Source organism: Microtus oregoni, unplaced genomic scaffold (genome assembly GCF_018167655.1).
Source record: "Microtus oregoni isolate MIOR12 unplaced genomic scaffold, Mior012 000014F_ref0000157, whole genome shotgun sequence".
Classification (NCBI taxonomy): Eukaryota; Metazoa; Chordata; class Mammalia; order Rodentia; family Cricetidae; genus Microtus; species Microtus oregoni.
The window spans coordinates 45,766,260-45,785,137 of record NW_024543073.1 but is presented as its reverse complement, the minus strand read 5'-3'; the positions used below and the strand labels follow the sequence as shown (position 1 = coordinate 45,785,137).

General features: G+C 46.4%; 1 protein-coding gene across 6 annotated transcripts in view; it reads right to left on the bottom strand.

The window, feature by feature from the left end:
• The window catches only part of Znf827 (zinc finger protein 827), a 170,742-nt gene that overhangs the window by 9,388 nt on the left and 142,476 nt on the right, over window positions 1-18,878 (bottom strand). For all 6 annotated transcript variants that reach the window (XM_041663640.1, XM_041663641.1, XM_041663643.1 and 3 more), the window contains exons 9-11: window positions 5,689-5,826; window positions 2,521-2,692; window positions 1,211-1,377 (exon numbers count right to left, since the gene is read on the bottom strand). In XM_041663640.1, coding sequence (XP_041519574.1) covers window positions 1,211-1,377; window positions 2,521-2,692; window positions 5,689-5,826 — 477 coding nt within the window. The remainder of the gene's footprint in view (window positions 1-1,210; window positions 1,378-2,520; window positions 2,693-5,688; window positions 5,827-18,878) is intronic.

Below are 18,878 nucleotides of genomic sequence, written 5' to 3'. Positions count from 1 at the left end.
AGAAAGGGTGACAGTCAGGCTTTGCAGAAAAGACAAAAGAAGGGCGAGTGCAAAGCCAGTGAGAGCTGGAGAGAAGCCGGCCTTTCCCTCCAAAATGCCAAGTTGAATTTGCCTTCCCTGTGGGTCTCCCAGCTCACCGACAGCCCACAGTGCTAATGTGGTTACACTCAGACAGCTAACTTCTCACTCAGCAGAATGCCTCTCTGTGGACCCCAAGTCAGAGCCGCTCAACTTACTGACAAAAAACGCAATTATTTTTTGCTGTTGGCACCAGTGATCCAATGGTCAGAGAAACAGATCCTTCTCAGCCATGCGCAACTGTTGAGGAGATTCCCCTTCCTGCATCCTTCGAGAGCCAGCTATGTGATGGGCTGACCCCATGCCCAGGACTGGCAGTTAGCAACACTAGCTCTCAACATGTAAGCACCACAAGGGGTGGGTGGGAGTAGAGGGCGGTCCCTCTCAATCCGGCTTAATGACTTCACGCTAGTGTCACTGGTAACATCGCTTCTGAGGGTGTAATTGCGAGGGGAAGGCAAAATGCTAGCATTAAATGGAAGAGGCTAACCAGCGCGGCAAGAGGCTTTAAATGAAAGGCGAGCACTGGCCAGGCCGCGTTAGGTTGGTTTCAGAAGACGGTAGAATGAACAAACATATGTGTCATTGTGGAGCATGTAAGAGCCTACAGACCTGTGGGTAAAGTGCAGCAACACAGAAGGTTCGAGGCCCTGCCAAGTGTCCTGCATGGTAGTCAGAAAAGCAGGGAGACAGACCACAGGATGTGGAGCAAACCCTGCTCTGGAATGAGTTCAGAATACATATTCTCCTCACTGACCTTGTGTGGAAACCCCCCCCCCCCCCAGTCTCTATGCTGTGATTGTCAGGAGTGTTCACATTAGAGGGCTACATTGGCTGAGACAAGCAGGCAATGTACAAGCCTAGGGCGCAAGAGCTTAGGTGTGGAGGTGACAGCCAGGACCAGGTGAGGACTAAGCATGCAGCTCACGGGTCTCAGCAGAAGCTACTCCTGCAGCCAAGCCCAGGTCTACTTAAGGCACGACACTATGACCACGGGAGTGATGTGGCCCTGGTGCTCCGGGGGGCCCTGCTCCTGTGAAGGAGGCCACATTAAGGTCTCAAGCAGTGAGAACATTTCTGGTACGTGTATGCCTGTGGGGTGCAGGGGATGGAAAAGGACAGGGATAGTCACCTGTGTGCTTGGTGCCAATGTGGTTCTTTATCTCTGCTTCCTCCATGGTGACAAAGTCACAGGCTGTGCAGCAAATGGAAAACATCCACTGCTCCTTGTCCACGTGGAGCGACATGTGGCTGACAAACTGGACATTGAGCTCAGTCTCAAATCCACACACGTGGCAACTAAAACAAGGAAGGAAAAGGGGAAGAGTGAGACAGGGTCCTGAACACGGGCTGCTCAGTCACATACAGGGCACACGGCTGCTCAGTCACACAGGGCATGTGGCTACTCAGTCACACAGGGCACGTGAGCGGCTACTCAGTCACACAGGGCACATGAGTGGCTGCTCAGTCACACAGGGCACATGGCTGCTCAGTCACAGAGTGCACGTGGTGCTCAGTCACACAGGGCATGCAAGAACATTAGTTTCATGTGTGTTGGTTCAGGAAATTCTTCTGCTGCGATGCCTCTAGAGTGGTCACCGTGCCAACAGATTAGGTGCCAGCATAATATAACAACCTCATACAAGCTATAATGATGATAAATAATCATAAAGGTAATTAAAAACTACAGATTCCAGATGCTGCATATGGCCTAACGGACTCCTTTGGGCACAGAGATATGGGGCAGTGTTGCCAAGATATTTAGTAGGGGTCCACTGGCAGATCAGACTGCTGCATACCTTGGTCTCCCTCTGGCTCTAGAAACCCTCGGGTGCAGTGAGGAGAGCACGCAGATCGTTCTGTGGCACTCTGAGCAAGAGGTAGTCACGTGACACCTCCCAGGAGAAGCGGCTCATCCACCTAGATGCCTTGCAAGGGTGACTCTTCACCAATATCACTACGACAAGGTTTGGTAGACTCGGGAGTTCCATGCTGAGTCAAGGTTGAACACACAGTGTAGTGTATCATAATGGCAGCCAAGGGACAGACACTGGGCCATCTGAGCAATTGCATGGGAGTTCTCAGACCATCTTTTTGTGTGCTTCCCCCCGTGATTCCTAGGCCATAGCAAGGTACTCAGCCACCAAGTGGGGAACTGCGCCACAGCTAATAGCCAATCACCCAGAGAGTCTTGTTCTCTTTCTGGAGCCCTGTCCTGAAGAGTCACCTCCCAGACCACTTCTCTTTTTATTAATTCTATTAGGGCCACCTGAGCTAGATAGGCATCTGTGCAAACGCAGGGTTCAGTCTAAGCAAAGAACATGTTAAAATGAAGTTGGCCAAAGGCTGAGGAAAGGGGCTCTGAGCCCAGTGCTCTGGGAAGGCAGGGAGGGAGTGTCCAGCAAGGGGTCTCAGAAACGCAGTAAACTGCCCCTAACTCACCTGTAGTAATACGGGTGTTTCTTCCCATCACTGCCTTCAGAAGTGACGGCGCTGACGATGTCCTCAGCGTCGGTACTCACCAGCTTCACAGAGTGCACGGTCAAGTGCTGGTTCAGATTTGCACGGCACTTGGCGGCGTAGGGGCACAAATGGCATTTGTATTTTCTTTCCTCTGGGGGAGAAACCAAAACTGCTCTCAAAAAAGAAAAAAATTCAAGAGCTCACTTAGAGGAGCCGATGAAGGTCAGCCCAAGTCTCCCTTCACAGGGGGGACGAAGGGCACGCCTTAAAGCTGCTCCTAAGGTATCCCTAGCAGTTCACTCCTGTATCAATACTCAACTCAAAGATGAAAAGGGCTCTCTCTAGGCAGTAGGGACAACATTTTGAGGCTGAAGCGTGGGTTTTATGGTGTCTAAACCAAATCCGATTCAAGGTAGGTTATGGAGGCCAAGAGCAACATTGCAGCAGTGGCTGCATGGCAGCCCAGCCCAGAGCGGTGTGTTAAACTCTGAGCTGTTTCCTCGGAGTTCTCATATTTATTTTTCTTGGACATCTCATCCTTCATCCCTCATCATGACAAGGTGAGCGCCACAGGGACTAAAAGGACACTGTGTATGTGTGTGTGAGTGTGTGAGTGTGCACACGAGTGTGCCCATGTGTCATCCCACATCCCTCTTTATGACAAGGTGTGTTTGTTCTGAGTGTGCACTTGAGTGTGGCCCATGTGTCACTCTTGGGCAGGCACCGAGATGAAGAAAGCTAAGGAAATAAACTCTGATAAAACTGGAGCCTAAGAGGTCCATCATTTTCTCTCAGCTCTAGGCCTGGGCCAGCCAAGAAAGGAAAAAAAAAAAACTAATGAAATTAAAGGGGAAAAATGACTTGGATAAAATAATTTAATTGGAAATTTTCATTATATAAATAAAATTTAAAAATCTCAATTAATTTGTTAATGGAAATTGGCTCCTAAAGCTAACTAAGGCTTTGGGAGCGCTTCCAGAGTGGTGTCCTGAATACATTTGATTAATCACACGGACTGTAAGGCCGAGGAGCAGCCTGCTTGCCTGTGTACGCTCTTACACAGGGAGAACAACCTCACTTTCGGTCCAGATGTGGGGGCTTGGCTTGAAAATAATGTGGTAAAAAGTGCTCCCATTACAGAATATGAGATACCACGACATGTCATGGCGTCCTTCCACCCCTATCTGACAGTGGCAGGCTCAAGGCCGGGCCTGAGTCTCCATCTTGGTGTTGAGAGATATAGACCTGGGTTTTGGCACTAAGGTTCACTTCCTTTGTAAAATGAATGAGGAGTGGTCCCGCTTTCCATCACCCTCGAAGGTCCAATAACACTGGGATTTCCTCTTCTCAGGAGTAAGAACAACCTGACAAATGGGCCTAATATCTTTATTAAGAGTATTTCCTCATCAGCTTTCCAAATATCCCTTCTTAACGGATTTATTCAAGTTCTTGTCTCTGCTTTTTTGGCAATTTTGCTTAATTATCTATCAGCTAACTTCTATGTTAATAAAAAAATCACGAAATGCTTTATTCTCCAATAATTCTCTCTCTGAAGCAGGGTTTCCCTATATAGACCAGGCTGTCTGCATGCCCAGGGATCCACCTGCCTCTGCATCCCAAGTGTGGGGACAGGCGCTGCCATACCTGCCTCCAAAACTCCCCAGTGTCCCCGGGGATTAGCTGTCCCTTTCGCCCCCAGCTCAGAGTGTCCTGCTTCCTTTTCTTAACCGGGCATCAGGGAGGCCCTGGGGCTGGAGTGCTTTCCTGACTCCTCCGATGGGTGATAAGGTCCTCTCTTTCTCTGTGCCTTTTGTGCTGACTTCAGCTGTAGCTTTCTTAGCTGTAGGTATTTAGTGTTCTCATTCTTTTTAGATGTCTGATACTTGCATTTTCTCTTTCTTCCCTCTTTAAATTGATCCTAGTTAAGCAGGGAATTTTATTCATCCTCAGTTACTTGGTAACTTAAGATTTCATTTACGATGCTTAAAGAACAAGGCCTTAAAAATCCCACTTCTTAAAAACACATTATCGTTTTCTGTCTAACATATGATGAAAATTTGAACTTAGTGGATTTAAAAAAGATAAACAGGTAAAAATTAATCTTGTCCTAATAATAGGCTCTGCTTTTATTTTTTAATAATTGTACAAAAATCTTACTTTGAACCTTTATGTTTTGCTTTTGGATCAGGGTCTGTACCTCATGTTGAACTCAAACTAGAGATGCTCCTGCCTCAGTCTCTGAAATGCTGACATCACAGCATGCTTCAGCAGGCCTGGTTATATCATACTGACAGCCCTGATATTACAGGCATGCCTGGCTATATCTTACTGCTCTATCATCTGAACGTCTTTAAAGTCTGACTTAATGCCAGGCTTTCTAAACATCTGACTGTCTTTCCTTCGATGCTGGGGACCGAATGCTGGTCTGCCATGTGCTCTACCGCTGGCCACACTCCAGTCCTGTCATCTGCACCTTCTAAATGCTAGCTGACGAGGTCACGTCACCTTTGCTGTCTTCACTTGTTTTTTTTTTTGATTATGCTACTGTTTGGTCTTTTGTTACCTCTTGTTAATTTGCCTGCCCTCCTAGTCCTGACTCTTAGAACCAACCATTTGCTATCCACTGCCAAGTAAGCCAAGACAGAAACTACCTCTCCACCACGACCGTACTCCCCTGCTCCACCGTGCCTGCCACCCTGAGATGAACCACAGGAATGTCTCTTAAGACCTCGCACACTTGGACTGTTAACAGTCGTTCTTTACACTTAGCGCTCACACTTAAATCTAAGTTAAGATTTTCTCTTAATAAAAAGAAGTTGAAACTAAGTAGGTGGGGTTCAGCCCCAGCCTCTGAGCCTTTATGAGGCTATGACTCCATCCTTCACAGAGTTCAAGAGTTGACCTGGAGGTACTTACACACATGTCTTTTCTCGTTAGTTCCTCTGGGAATTCAACGAGGCTTTTCAGAATAGAAAAGCTTTTCCAGGGTCTCATTTACTTGTGCCAGGCAGCTCGGCCTGTAAAGGTCACAGTCAGCTAACATTCCCCCACTTCCCGTAGTAATTCTCTTAGAGAAATTCAGCCTCTTGCTCGCAAAGAGGCCTGGGAGGGTCAGGGGTAGGCTCTGGAGCTGTGGTCCCCTCTCACCTGTGTGCAGAGAGAGGTGTCGCGACAATGTCTGCTGTCGGCCAAACACTTTCCCACACACATCGCAGGGAAAGAGTTGGTCATTGAACTTCCAGGACGGTAATCCATTTCCTGCCTCGAGGACTAGCTTCTCTGTCTCTGGGCCAAGAGAAAAGACACTGTGAGGAATACAGGGCACCAGAAATGCACAGCATCTTAGCCAGCCCCGAAGACTTCCTCAGAGGATCCCCCTAAAAAGGGGCTGAGAACCACTAAGAAGAACCAGCAGCCACCCTCATCCCCATCAATAAAGGATATTGGTGGGGGCCACAATGGTAAAGGGGTCCATAGCCCAACAGCAGCTGGGTTTTCCGTTGATCCTCTTCCTGGTAAAGCCAATCCACACAGACACACAGACACACACACATGCAGTTTGACAGGACTCTGTTCACTCTATAGAAGGTACTCGATAAACACTGGAGTGGGTGAGAGCTGCACCTTAACTTTCTAGAAATGTAGAACCTGCCACAAAATGGTAAACAAAGCAATTGAAACCCCAGGTTCCAAAATGAAAATTAAAGGGTCCATGTCTGGAGAGAAAATGTTCCGCTGCTCTTTAAAAAGAAAAGTTTTGCTGCCGAGTTTTGGGTTGTGCAAAATCTTTAGCCAGGAGCTCACACAAAGCTAACTTAGGGATGACGGCCTCACACTGCTCCTAGCGCAAGAGCTTCGACCGGCATCCTACATCTCTTGTCGCAGCTGGGAAACGGGTGCTCCACCAGCAATCCATACGCGGTCTTGGATGGAGTAAGCACACTTCAATACATTCTCTTTGTAGCTTAGAAGACTTGTATTTCTCATAGTTGTCAATAGAATTTCCTTTTATTTCCTGACCCGTGCCTCTTCTCAATGAACCACAATGGACTGCACAAACATCTCGTCTGCAGTTGTGTAAGAAGACAGGCGACAGTCGGGGGTGCCCAGGAGAGGAAAATGGATACTTCCAAGAGACGGCTCGTCTGTCAGTCTGTCTGTCCTTGACCTGACCGAGTTTCTGCAGGCCTTCCTGAAGCACAGGGCTACATTACAGGATGGAGTGCATGTGGGGAAAACTAAATGTCACCAGGAACTTCTGAGATCCAAGCAGAGGACAGTGTCCTGACTGCTGCTCAGAGGACACCGCAGAACCAAGTGCTTGATTTCACACAATTAGGCTAAAACCATTTTCCAGATACAGGTTTCCACCTATATTTGGACAAGTCAATTGGATCAGTGCGCATTTGAATGAGGTTTTCCCCAGTAGTGTAATCTGAGGACAGAAGAAACAAATAACGCAGATTTGGAAGGAGAGCAGGGAGGAGCTGTGGGGAAATTTGCGATAATGTTTGCGGTGCAGTACCTGCCAGCAATCCCACCACTGATAAACGCATTTATTGATTGATCTGTGTTTGTTAAAATGCAGTTCTTGAGGCCTCGGGGAGAAGTAACTAGTTTGTGTCAAGCAGTAATGCCTAAGTCGGGGTGGAAGGGGATGGGGAGGATGGGGAGGTAAAGACGGAGGCCAGTTGGACATCTTAAGACAAGGACCACTCCTGGGTGACTGTCCTCAAGCCACATAGAGATAAGAGATGGTATTTCAAGCAGCTCCTTCTAAGTGTGCCATCAACAGCGCTCTCAGGAGGGCGATAATTATAATAACAGGTGGAGGTCAAGACGGTGCAGTGTATTCTAGTGCACCCACAATATATGAATTCATTGTGTCACAGACCCAGCGCATAGGTAATTAAAAGTGAAGGCATCTCTTAATAATTTTTTGAGTATTAGTTGTGAACTTGAGAAGCTTAAGCATCACAAAGAATTCAGTTCTTCCAGTCTTGGAAAGCCATGGCAACTTTGAGGATCGGGACACATGAGCAGAGAAAGCACCACATTGGGCTGTGAGGCACCCAACATGCCCGAGCCCCAACCCCAGTCCCATCTCGGCATAGATCCTAACCCCTTGGTGTCTGTATCTATGTACAGGGACTAAATATCATTCTTATTCTACAGTCAGAATGAATGGGAATTTCTTAGCAATAACATATTGATTAGCACGATTAATTTAATAGCATAACTAATAAGGTCAACTGACAATTCAGAGCAGAAAGTAGAGAGATATGCCTGCTATGGATATATGTCTGTAAGGCTAATCTTGGTTGTCAATTTGACACTCTTGGAAAGAGGTAGCCTCGATGGGAGAGCTGGCTCCATCCGATTGGCCTGTGGCCATGTCTGTGGCCGTTTTCTTGATTATTAATTGACATGGGAGGGTTTGGCTCACCGTGAGGCACGATCCCCAGGCAGAAGGGATTGGGCTATACAAGAAGGCTAGCTGAACAGATAGCTAGCCAAGTACGCAGTGTTTGTCAGTGGTTTCTGCTTCAAGCTCCTTCCTTGGTTCCCCTTGATGACGACCTGCAACCTGTAAGTCAAATGAGCCCCCTCCCCCGTCCCCCAAGCTGCTCTGGCCATAGTGTTTATCACAGCAATAGAAAGCAAGTCAGAACAGTGTTTCAAATAAACTTAAGAGATGTGCTCTTACGATACTTTTAGTAGAAATGCTTGCAGTCGCAAGTCAAACTGCAAAGACTTTATAGCCTCCCGAGTGCACCACACCCAAGGTTTACTCTGGTTGAGACAACTGCTCTGGCCAATAGGATTACTGTTAACCCCACAGTCACAGCTGACAACAGTCCTCCCCTTCCTGCTGCCCTCTCCCACAGCTGGAGGCAATGGCTCTTAGTCATGAGTTAAAAGCGCTGGCCAATGAAAATGCTTTTGCTTTCCTGATGAAAAGAAGGCTAAGAGTGGGTGTTGGCTTTCTCTCTTTCTCATGCCTTGATGACAGAGGGGATACCTGGGACGGTGGAAGCTATTGTGTGAGGATGAAGCATGAAGATGCAAGCCAATTCATGCCATTCTTAACCGAAACTCTCTTCCGTGCTCAGCCCCATCCGTCTACAGCATCCCTGAAGGGCCCTTCATCCTGGCTTCTGACAGTGGCAATGGGGAAGCCGGGTGAGCACATCCCATCCTAATTATCTTTGGTTCTGCTTTAAAAACCCTACAAGCCTTTTTTTAGATTAGTAAGGGAATTTGCTTTAATTTTTTTCTAACGAAGCATAACATATACCACCAATGGAAAGGTACACATACCAGTAACTGCATCTCAATTAGTCCCAAAGTCTCCAGACAGTTCAAACTGTGGGTATTATTTTAAAACTTCTGACTTCCTTCTTTATTCCCACACCCCCTGGTGTTTGTCATTATTTTAAGTAGCTGCGTAGTTACAATCTTTTTCCTTTCTTTTAGAGCAAAACTCTAATGACAAATTCTTTCTTGCCCAGTCTCATAGGTTTTTTATCTCTGGCAAAACATTTTATTTCTTTTCAGTCATTTTGACTCTGATTTCTAGAATATCCTCAATTGCTCTGTGACTCCTGGCTACTCGGCACAATGCAGTCTGAGGCTTTTCTCCCTAACAGTTCACCTACAGTTTTGGCTTTGAACATCACTTAGGGTTTTCCATGTCCTTAATTAAGGCCTCTGTTCCATTTTGTGTGGTGGATGAGCCACAGGCTGTCAGCATACCAAGCTCATGTTCTACTCTGAGCTACACCCCCATCTAGGTCTGTGTTTTCAGCGATGCAAACAATCCATAGGCACAAGCACTTCTGTCTCAGTGCAGCTGTGTCTGTGCAGTGTCAGTGAGATGTCCCCAGCTATTCCTACACAGCGGCGTTCAAGACAGTGAGGCCTCATTATGCAAGATGCAGTATGGCAAACTGTGCTTCTTAAGACCTACTGACACAAAGGGATGTGTCTTACTCATAACCCAACAACTATGTCCCCAAAACCGAACATGAGATAAACCCATTCGGTAGACTGGCACAGGCTATGGATCAAGCTGAGAACCTACAAAGCCTTCATACAAGAGGGCCAAAGAAATCATCACTTCCAAGACCTCTCCCGACTCAAGGTGCACTGTCAGTTGCACATGGTCAAGAAGAGTTTCCATGGTAACCATGTCTCCACCCTACCTCAAAACTTCATTCAAGAAGGAACCTGAATTTTCATCTTGTTTAAGTCTCTTTTCTTACATGAAAGCAAAGTAAGGCCCAAAGAAGTGAAGCAACTTCCCTAGGATGTCTTGTTAGTGGCTGAATGCACGAGACTCCCCCTTATCTCATGTGAGCTCCTTTAAGCCACAGGAAACCAACTCAAAATTCTACATCACACAAAGGGATTTTTCTCCTCCCTCTGCTCTTTGGCTGTGCACTTAATATTCTTAGTTACAAGCTGGCAACAATTCAGACGCTAGGATTTCTTCTACCTCCTTTTTGGCAAGGGTCAGCCTAGGATGTCCCAGGCACAGAGGCTGGGAGGCTACAGTAAGCCATAAATCAGCACCAAGGAGGGTCAACAGGACAGTCAGATGGGTGCACCCTAAAAGTCAAGCCTTCCCTTTGACACCAACTACGTCATACTGAAGAATCCCTTGGGCGTTTGGTTGCTATGCAGAGAGACTGTGGTAATAAACATATTTAAGGCATTGCTCTCAAAACAAGGGGGATAAAGAGGAGAATTCGAGTTCGCCTCATTAAGGTCTTTGGCTTTTGGTCTGGAGCATGACATGGTTTTGCTGGTGTGTCTCCCTGGGGGAGAAAAGCTACGTTCCCGGATGGAATGTTCCTCCCCAGCACCACCACTCCACCTGATTTAGGCGAGAGAAACGCTGTAAGTAGGGGCTGTATCTCGGTAAAATTAGACAGCATGAGCTCAATCCATAAATAACTATTCACTTTAGCCAGAGCCTGGCTGATTCATCCCTGGAGACCAGGGTCTGGGGCCACCTGCGTTTTCCATCCCAACATATGGAGTCTCGATTAGTTCAGCTGAAAAGTTCTGAGACATAACTCAAAAGTGGAATTCTGGGTTTCTCTGGGCTCCTGGGTAGATGGAAACCAATGAGTCAGACTGTATTCCAGGAAGGCCATAGCACTTTCTGGTTAGGCCTGATCTGCCTGGCTCTCTTCTCCAGCCTCTGCTTAAATCAAGCTTCCACCTGCTGCCAAGGAAGTTGCCAGTCTGCAGGGCATACGCCTTTTGGGGCTGATTATCATCAGGCAAGTGCTCGAAGGTCTTCCATAAACTGGAAATAATCTGTAAGGTTCCTTCCATTTTAGGACAATCATTCCTGCCCCTTTAGCTCAGAGGACTGAGCTTGGAGCCTCGGAACTGTGCTAGGACAGTGGGCACAATGCAAGTCCAACTGGCATTCATAGCCCTGCCGCTATGTCATGAACCACTGGTGGCCCCGAGCAAGACCTCACAGCTGTTGCTCCTGGCTGCCCATAACAGCCTTACTAGACTCCCTATGACTCACTCACTGTGGGTCTCCACGTGATCAATTTTTCCTGTAAGACCATTTCAAATACTCTTTCAAAGTAGTATTTATCTATCTGCTAGTCAAAACACCCATTCAACAAACTGTTAGGTTGGCAGAATTTAGTCAAGGCCTGTCAACCTGTAGCCAACGACAAGCCCTGGATGCGGAATCTAAGGCATGGCACTGTTCCCTGCCTTGGTCTTCTCTGGGCTTTTGGAGAACATAAATGCTGAACGAGCTTCACAAAACAAAGCTTTGTTTCAATACTGCTGAAGGATAAATGTATGAAAGGTTGAAACCCAGCAAGCAAACCTCCAACGCTGCCTGGGACATTTAGTCATGTCGGGAGGGAGCGCTATTAAACAGAAAGTAGAGGGCCCGTCCACCTTCAAATCTGGCTTCTTCATCTGCTGTGACTCTAGAGGCAATATTGAGCATGGATTCTAAGACATCTCGCACCCAAGTGTATCCAGAACACTATCAGTGATTAAGAAGGGTCCAACAGGCCTAACCATCTTGCCTCAAACTTTGGTTCAAGCAGGAATCTTACCACTTGATTCGGTGTTCAGCTCATGTACACAAAGGTTGAGAGAGCCCAAATGATTGGGGGCTGTCGATTGACAAATGGCTTGGGGTGCAGAGGCCTCCTTGAACTATGACCTCATTCAAGCTCCCGCATGCTGTAAGAAGCTGATGTCAAAGTCCCCTAGGAACGAGGGCTTGAGCACTTGAGTCTTAGCAAACTGATGCTTTGAAGATCAACCCAGAAAAGTGGGGTGCTGTGGTATTTCTTTTTTTTCGAGGTTGGGTCTCACCTGTAGCTCAGGCTTGCTGGGACTCACTATGTAGCCCAGACTGACCGCACATGTCTGCCACTACCCCAGCCTCAGTTTCCTACATGCTGGGATTACGGACGTGAGCCACCAAACCTAGTATGGATGGGACTGGTTACTTAGTGCTGAGCCAACAGTTAGCTTCATAAATGCTGACTGACTACTAGCTGTTAAATTGGGGAAGAAGCATGTGTCCTCTAGACAGTCACTTCTAAGATGGGAGAAAACTCAAGTTCTGAATCCTCTGTTAGACAATGCTGGGGACCAGGAGCTCCGTATTACAAGAAAGCCGAGTCACATGGGGCTTGACCACTGCATGGGGAACTTCTCTAGATGTCTAGACAGAGTCACTGTCAGAAGCTAGGCCAACTGAAGCCCGCTGCTTCTATAGAACTTAACTTTGAAAAAAATCCATGAAGGAAAAAGTTGATATTGATTCTTTATTTTCTTCTACTTAACAGTCCTCAATAAATGGTCAACGAATAAACAAGCCAGTCACATCACCGCATTCTTGTCTGTTGTCTTACGCAGAAACCTAATTGTACATTGCAGCATGGAGTGTATATCATCTTCATAATGATGGTGGCAGGCCACACCGACAGGACTTTGGATATTGTTACTCTTCATAAGACTGTGGGAAGATTTAAATTCTCAGCAAATGCTCCAGCCTGTCCCAACATTGAGGACAGGACATGGATGGGAAATCACCAAGCCCAGCTGTGTCTTTTTTTTTTTTTTAAAGGGAGTTGGGGATGGGAGTAGGAGGTCTGGCAGATACTAATAATTTTTAGTACTTATGAGAATCCCCCGCCCCTTTTCAAAGAGTGGCAGTTTCCTAGCTACAGACATACCCTTTCTGACCAACTCTGCCTGCTCGCAGAGGCTAGTGTAGACTCCAGTTCTGCCCGAGGACGGTGGAAGTTCTTGAGAGAGTGTCTTTGACACCCACACTACCCATAATCCTCTGAGATAGTCAAATAAAAAGGCTTTGCCTTTGACCCCGGCCATCTCCCTTGGATGCCAGCAGGTGGAGCAGCGTCCTTCATCCATGAAGATGAAAACTCCTGATAAGGGGGAAGAATATAACACCAGAAGAAGACTCAACATGTCCACCATCTGTCTGACTTCATCAGACAAAACAGATCCACGTCCAGTGAGCCTCTGGAGCTAAGCTGAACAAGGTTCTAACAACGGCTCCAGTTGGCAGCTGATTTTCATGATGTCAATCAACACCAGGGTTTATTACCAGTGCACCAAGGAGACAATGTACGGCCGAAACAATGACTTACATTTATGGAGGAGTCATCGCTGTTCTAGCCCCATGCAATGTTTTCCACATTGCAGTGAACCTTACAAAGCACCGTGCCCAAGACATTAGTGTTAGACCTACCATTTGAAAGGAAAAGTGCCAGCTGGCTAGGGGTGGCGGAGTTGAAGGTCACCTAGCTAGGGAGTGGCTGCCCCTCTCACTCAGAAGCCCATTCACTGCATTATACTATAAAACCAAAGACAACTCTAACAATTTCAATTTATTGCACCAGAGAACTCTGCTACAGCAATCTAATTTAGTTCCACTTTAAAGTTTCCTGCGAGCAATAACCAAGGCTTCTAACCAGGTGCCTCATGCCTGCAATGCCGGGACTAGCGAGACTAAGGCAGACGGCATGCCATGAGTTCAAGACCAGCTCGGGCTATAGAGTGAGACCCTATCTGAAAAACAAAACAAAACAAGAATAAAGGAAGAGAGGAAGGGTTGGGGAGGAAGAGCCATTGCCAAGGCCTCTGTGATATCATTATTTAAGAAGGTATTACTGCAGCCACTCGAACACTTCCCTTAGGACCTGCCTGGAGAGAGTGAAGAACTCTTCCTATGTGTTCTCTGTCTGACCTTGTGCTATCTGCAGTCTCTCCAGCTGTGACCAACATCTCTCATCAGATCCGTGTTATATGCTATAGTTCGGATTCATAAATGGCCCCGTGGGTTAAGGGCCTGGTCCCCAGCTTGCCAGTATGGGGAGGTGATGAAATGGTTGAGGTGGGGCCCACCAGGAAGTCTTCACGTCACTGGAGGTGTGCCCCTGCAAGGGACAGATAGTCTCTGGCTTCCTGGCCTTCTGGTCTGTGGCTTTGCACTGCCCTCACCTCCAAGTGTGAGGTACCTTCCCCTCATTAGAGGTGTAAATAAGGATCTGTTCAGTCACAGATCAGTGGGTAAAGGCACTTGCTGCCAGGCTTGATTACACAAGTTCAACCCTAACTCTAACCCTACATGGTAGGAGAGAACAACTGACCACCACACATGCACCATGGCGCATGTGTGAATTCGCAAGCATGAATAAGTCAATGTTGCAAAAAATTGAAACAAAAGATTCTGACCTAAGCTCTTGGAATACTGAGGCAGGAGGACAGCTGTGAGGTCTGGACCAATTCGATTGGCGAAATGACATCTAGGTGAGCTTAGGCTACAGTGACAGCTTGCCTTAACACTCGTCCCACACCCTGCCCCAAATTCCGAGCACCGATTATGCAGATTTTAGTGAAATCGGGTCCACTTGGATCTGCCTGAGAGTGAGACGTGACACTGGCTATTTTTTAAAACTCTTCCCAGAGAGGGAAAGTAAGACATAGCCAAACAAACTCGAGCCTGCCACAACTGCAGTGAGTATCGGGAAACTTCTAACTCCAAGTATTTTCTTCCATGGTTTACTAAAATATTTGGGAAGACAGAAGAACATCCTGAGAGAACGCATTATCATCATCTAAACCATCAGGGGAATTTCTCCTCCGTTCCTCACTGATTGTGGAACTATAAGCAAAATATAGATTAAATGAATAAATGAGGGAGTAAATGAAAAGCAAAATAACCACTGTTAAAAACAATGAAGGTTTTGGGGCAAGGAATGTAGTCGGTGGTGGAGCACCTGGATAGCAGATGGGTTTGAGCTTCAGCATAGCAAAATACAAACACACTAACGAGGTATTATACAATCTGAAAATTACGGCTTCATAAAATATTTCATATATTAGTAAGTTTTTAATGCTATTTGCTCTCAAAATTACATGCCCTGCTAAGCACACCACCTACGTTCAACTCTGTTCTGTGATTCATGTCACAGTCATTTAAAATATTACTGAAGTGAGCCTGCAAGGGTCAAGTAGGTCTCCTCACTGAGGTTAGAATCCACTGGAATTCTCAATTATTTTTGTCTTCTTTTCTTAGTGACAACCCTTGATCCTACCAACGGCTCCTTCAAAGGCTTTCAAATACCACCAAGGCCTTACCCGCTCAGGACGCTGGAATTCCTGTGTGGTCTAACCTGCCGCCTTTGCTTCTGAAGTGATGGAAACTACCACCATCTGACTGTTTTCATCTGACCTTGGGTTTTTGGCACCTGCAACACTCCTCCTAGCTTATGGGAGATTTGACATTCAAAGGCAGACTGTGCACAATGGGTGGAGAGTGGGAATAGCCTCTACAGACCCACGGACAAATCTATCTCTGCATCACTGCGAAGCTCTCTTTCCCAGTTCGGAAGGCTGTGTGAAAAGCAAGCTCAGAGGACTGACACCTCCGAACCTCAAGATGGGGCTTCTCTCATAGCCCTGGAACTTGCTCTGTAGACCAGACTGACCTCAAACCCAGAGATCAGCCTGCCTCTGCCTCCTGAGTGCTGGGACTGAAGCCTTTCACCAAACCCCCACCCCTGCCTGAGCCTTCTCTTTATCCAAGGAATATTGTGCTTTTTGTTCTAAAATTATTCTTTTTTTTTTTTTTTGGAAAAGTACTATACAACAAAGATCAGCACTTTTAACACTTAAAAACCTAACCAACATTTTAAAATCTTGAGACTCTGAGATCTTGTTTATTTGATTAAACAGATTGTTTTCACGTGGTGGGAATTTCTGTTAGCTGGCTTATTTAACTATTCCCCAGGTGGGGAGTCACAGACACGGGGTTGGGGAATTCTGCTTGTTTTTGTTCCTTTGGCCAGAGGCCTCCGAGGTAACAAAACGGACGCTCCAGCTCTGGGGGTGGGAAGCACCAGATGAGAATCTGGCCAGGACCTGCTTCTCAGCTGGGCTCAGGGCAGAGTGAAGGGCCTTAACTGAGCCCTTCTGTGAGGAAGGCAGCCCATTCACGCATGGCCCATCCCACTACCTGACTACTCCCAAGACCCCTCCTTTAACCCTCAACGTGGGAGGAAAGGGGAGGACACACCGTGTACAGCACAGTGCACTGCTAGGCAGGCGCTGAGGAAAGACGCTGCCGGCAGTTTCTTATGAAAGCTGACCTAATGAGGGGCCACACTAATAACCTCTTACCAGAATAGCAATCTGTATAATTTATGTCTGTTATCTGTTTATCTGCTTTGTTACACTTTTACACTTTTGTTTCTTTTGTGGTCGAGTGTGGGCTCGTGAGTGCCACACCATGCTTGTGGAAGTCAGGTGGCTTCTCCTCCCATCACGTGGTTCCCAGGGTCTGAGCTCAGGGCTCCAGGCTTGGCGGGGGCACCTTTACCCACACTCGGGCATCTCGCTGCCTCCCCATAAGTTTTCTGTCATGAGGGGAGAGTTGTGCTGTAGGTGGAGGTGAAACGGGACAAATAGTTAAGACTTATTTTCTTCTGGACCCACACTAAAGTAAAGAGTTTTATCTAATCTTCATAACAGCCCAGAAAGACCGGCCTGTCATTGCCTTCATCCTATAGATGAGAAAAATCACAGCTCAGGACGATGAAGAAGTTGGCTTGCTCCCCTTTCCCCGGGGTTTGAAGACAGGAGGGGTTTGAAACTAGGATGCTCCGAGAGGAAAAATGCGCATGCGCGTTTTGCAGCTTCTGTACCTGGGTGCTGCTCCTCCAGCAAAAGACCTCCACTGCCTCTGTCAAGTAGAAACTCCTGCTGGCTGCTGGCCTGGAGACTCTTCTAGCCTGTGACCTTACTTGGACCTGGCGCTAAGAAGGGTCGGTGCCACATGCTGACTTTCTTTCCTGAGGTGGCAAGCCGCGGCATTCCATGGCCTTGACTGAAAACACAACTACGGGAGGCGTGGACGTTCTGTAACAGGAGCCCTGTTGAGGAGTGGCTCGCACTTGGAACAGCAGCTCTGGTGTAGATGCAACTGTACTCTAAACGCATACCCTATGAGCAAGGAGTTTTCAAGGAGCGTAGAAATGACTGTTAGGCTCTGACATGAACGATACAAACGAATGGAAAGGCAGAGCCATTTCTTCTTAGTCATTTCGGGATTGGCGAGAGTGACAAGTAGATTTCCGTTCATGTAACACAAGTGTAAACACCCTAGGACTTTTATTTAAAGAACTTGTAATTTTCATCTTAAAATGAATAAAATAATTATTTTCTAATTTTAGTTTTAGGCTCTGATATGGTAAATAATAAAGCGTATTACTCACATAAATAAAACTTCTTAGAATTTCTTAATATTTCTTTTTTATTGAGCTGTACATTTTTCTTCATTCCCCTTCCTTCCTCTCCTTCTCCTTCTACCCTCTCCTGTGACCCCCAAGCTCAGGAAATCTTGTCTTTTTCTCCTTCCTGTGTAGATCCATGTATGTTTCTCTTAGGGTCTTTTTTGTTGTCTAGGTTGCCTGGGGTTGTGGATTGTAAGGCTGTTTTTTTCCTTTGCTTTATATCTAGAAGCCACTTATGAGTGAGTATTTGTCTTTCCGGGCCTGGGTTATCTCACTAAATATGTTTTTTTTACTAGATGCCTACAACATTTTTAATTAAATAGATTATCTATGTTTCAAGTCCACAGCAGCTAAGCAAAAGGAGAAGCATGTATCTTTTTTTGAAAAGCTTCATCTTCTAATTTCAATTCTTAAATTGAAAAGGAAACCAAATAAAATGACAAAAAATTTTTGATGTAGTTGAGTGTGATAGTTAATGCCTGTAACCAGAGCATGTGGGAGGTGGGGCTGGAGGACTGTGAGTTCAAGGCCAGACTCTGCTACTCTACACACAAAAAATTCATTGAAATCAGTAGTTTGTCTACCAAGGAAGATATCAGAAATATCAAATAATAAATTGGAAATATGAAAGGACTTCTCTCTATGAGGGAAGCACAATGATTACTTTTTGACAGTCTCATGTAGCCTGCCATGTTCTTAAACTTGTCATGTATCAGATGAGGACACCTGTTGTAGAATGTTCCTTTAACTATGGAGAGGTGTGTTGTATTTGTCATGTATGATGAGGACACCTGCTGTAGAATGTTCCTTTAACTATGGAGAGGTGTGTTGTATCTGTCTTGTATCAGATGAGGACACTTGTTGTAGAATGTTACTTTAACTATGGAGAGGTGTGTTGTATTTGTTTATGCTGCATTTGTTTAATTATGTTGCTGTTTCACCTTGCCTGTCTAAGGCACTTGATTGGTCCAATAGAAAGCTGAATGACCAATAGCTAGCCAGAGGAGGGATAGGTGGGGCTGGCAGCCAGGGAGAATAAGGAGGAGGAAGAATCTAGGATGGAGGACAATGAGGGAGAAATAGAGGGAGATGCCAGGAGCCAGCCAGGTAGCTGACAGCCAGTGAGCCACAGAGGAAGCAGGAAAGCAGGACAAGCAGAATGGATAAAAAAGGTAAAAAGTCCTGAGACAAAACTCAGATAAAGAAAACCAGGTTAATTTAAGTTTAAAAAAAAAAAAGGCTAACAGTGGTGGTTTGAAGGAAAATGGCCACCAAAGGGAGTGGAACTATTAGGAGGTGTGGCCTTGCTGGAGGAAGTGCGTCACTGTGGGGGTGGGCTTTGGGGCCTCTTTTCTCAAGCTTCCCTCAGTGTGACAGTCAGTGGACTTCCTGCTGCCTCCTGGTGAAGATGTGGCTAGCACCACATCTGCCTGCAGGTTGTCATTATCCTCACCATCACAATAATGGACTGGGCCTCTGAAACTGTAGCAAGCCACACCAATTAAATGTTTGCTT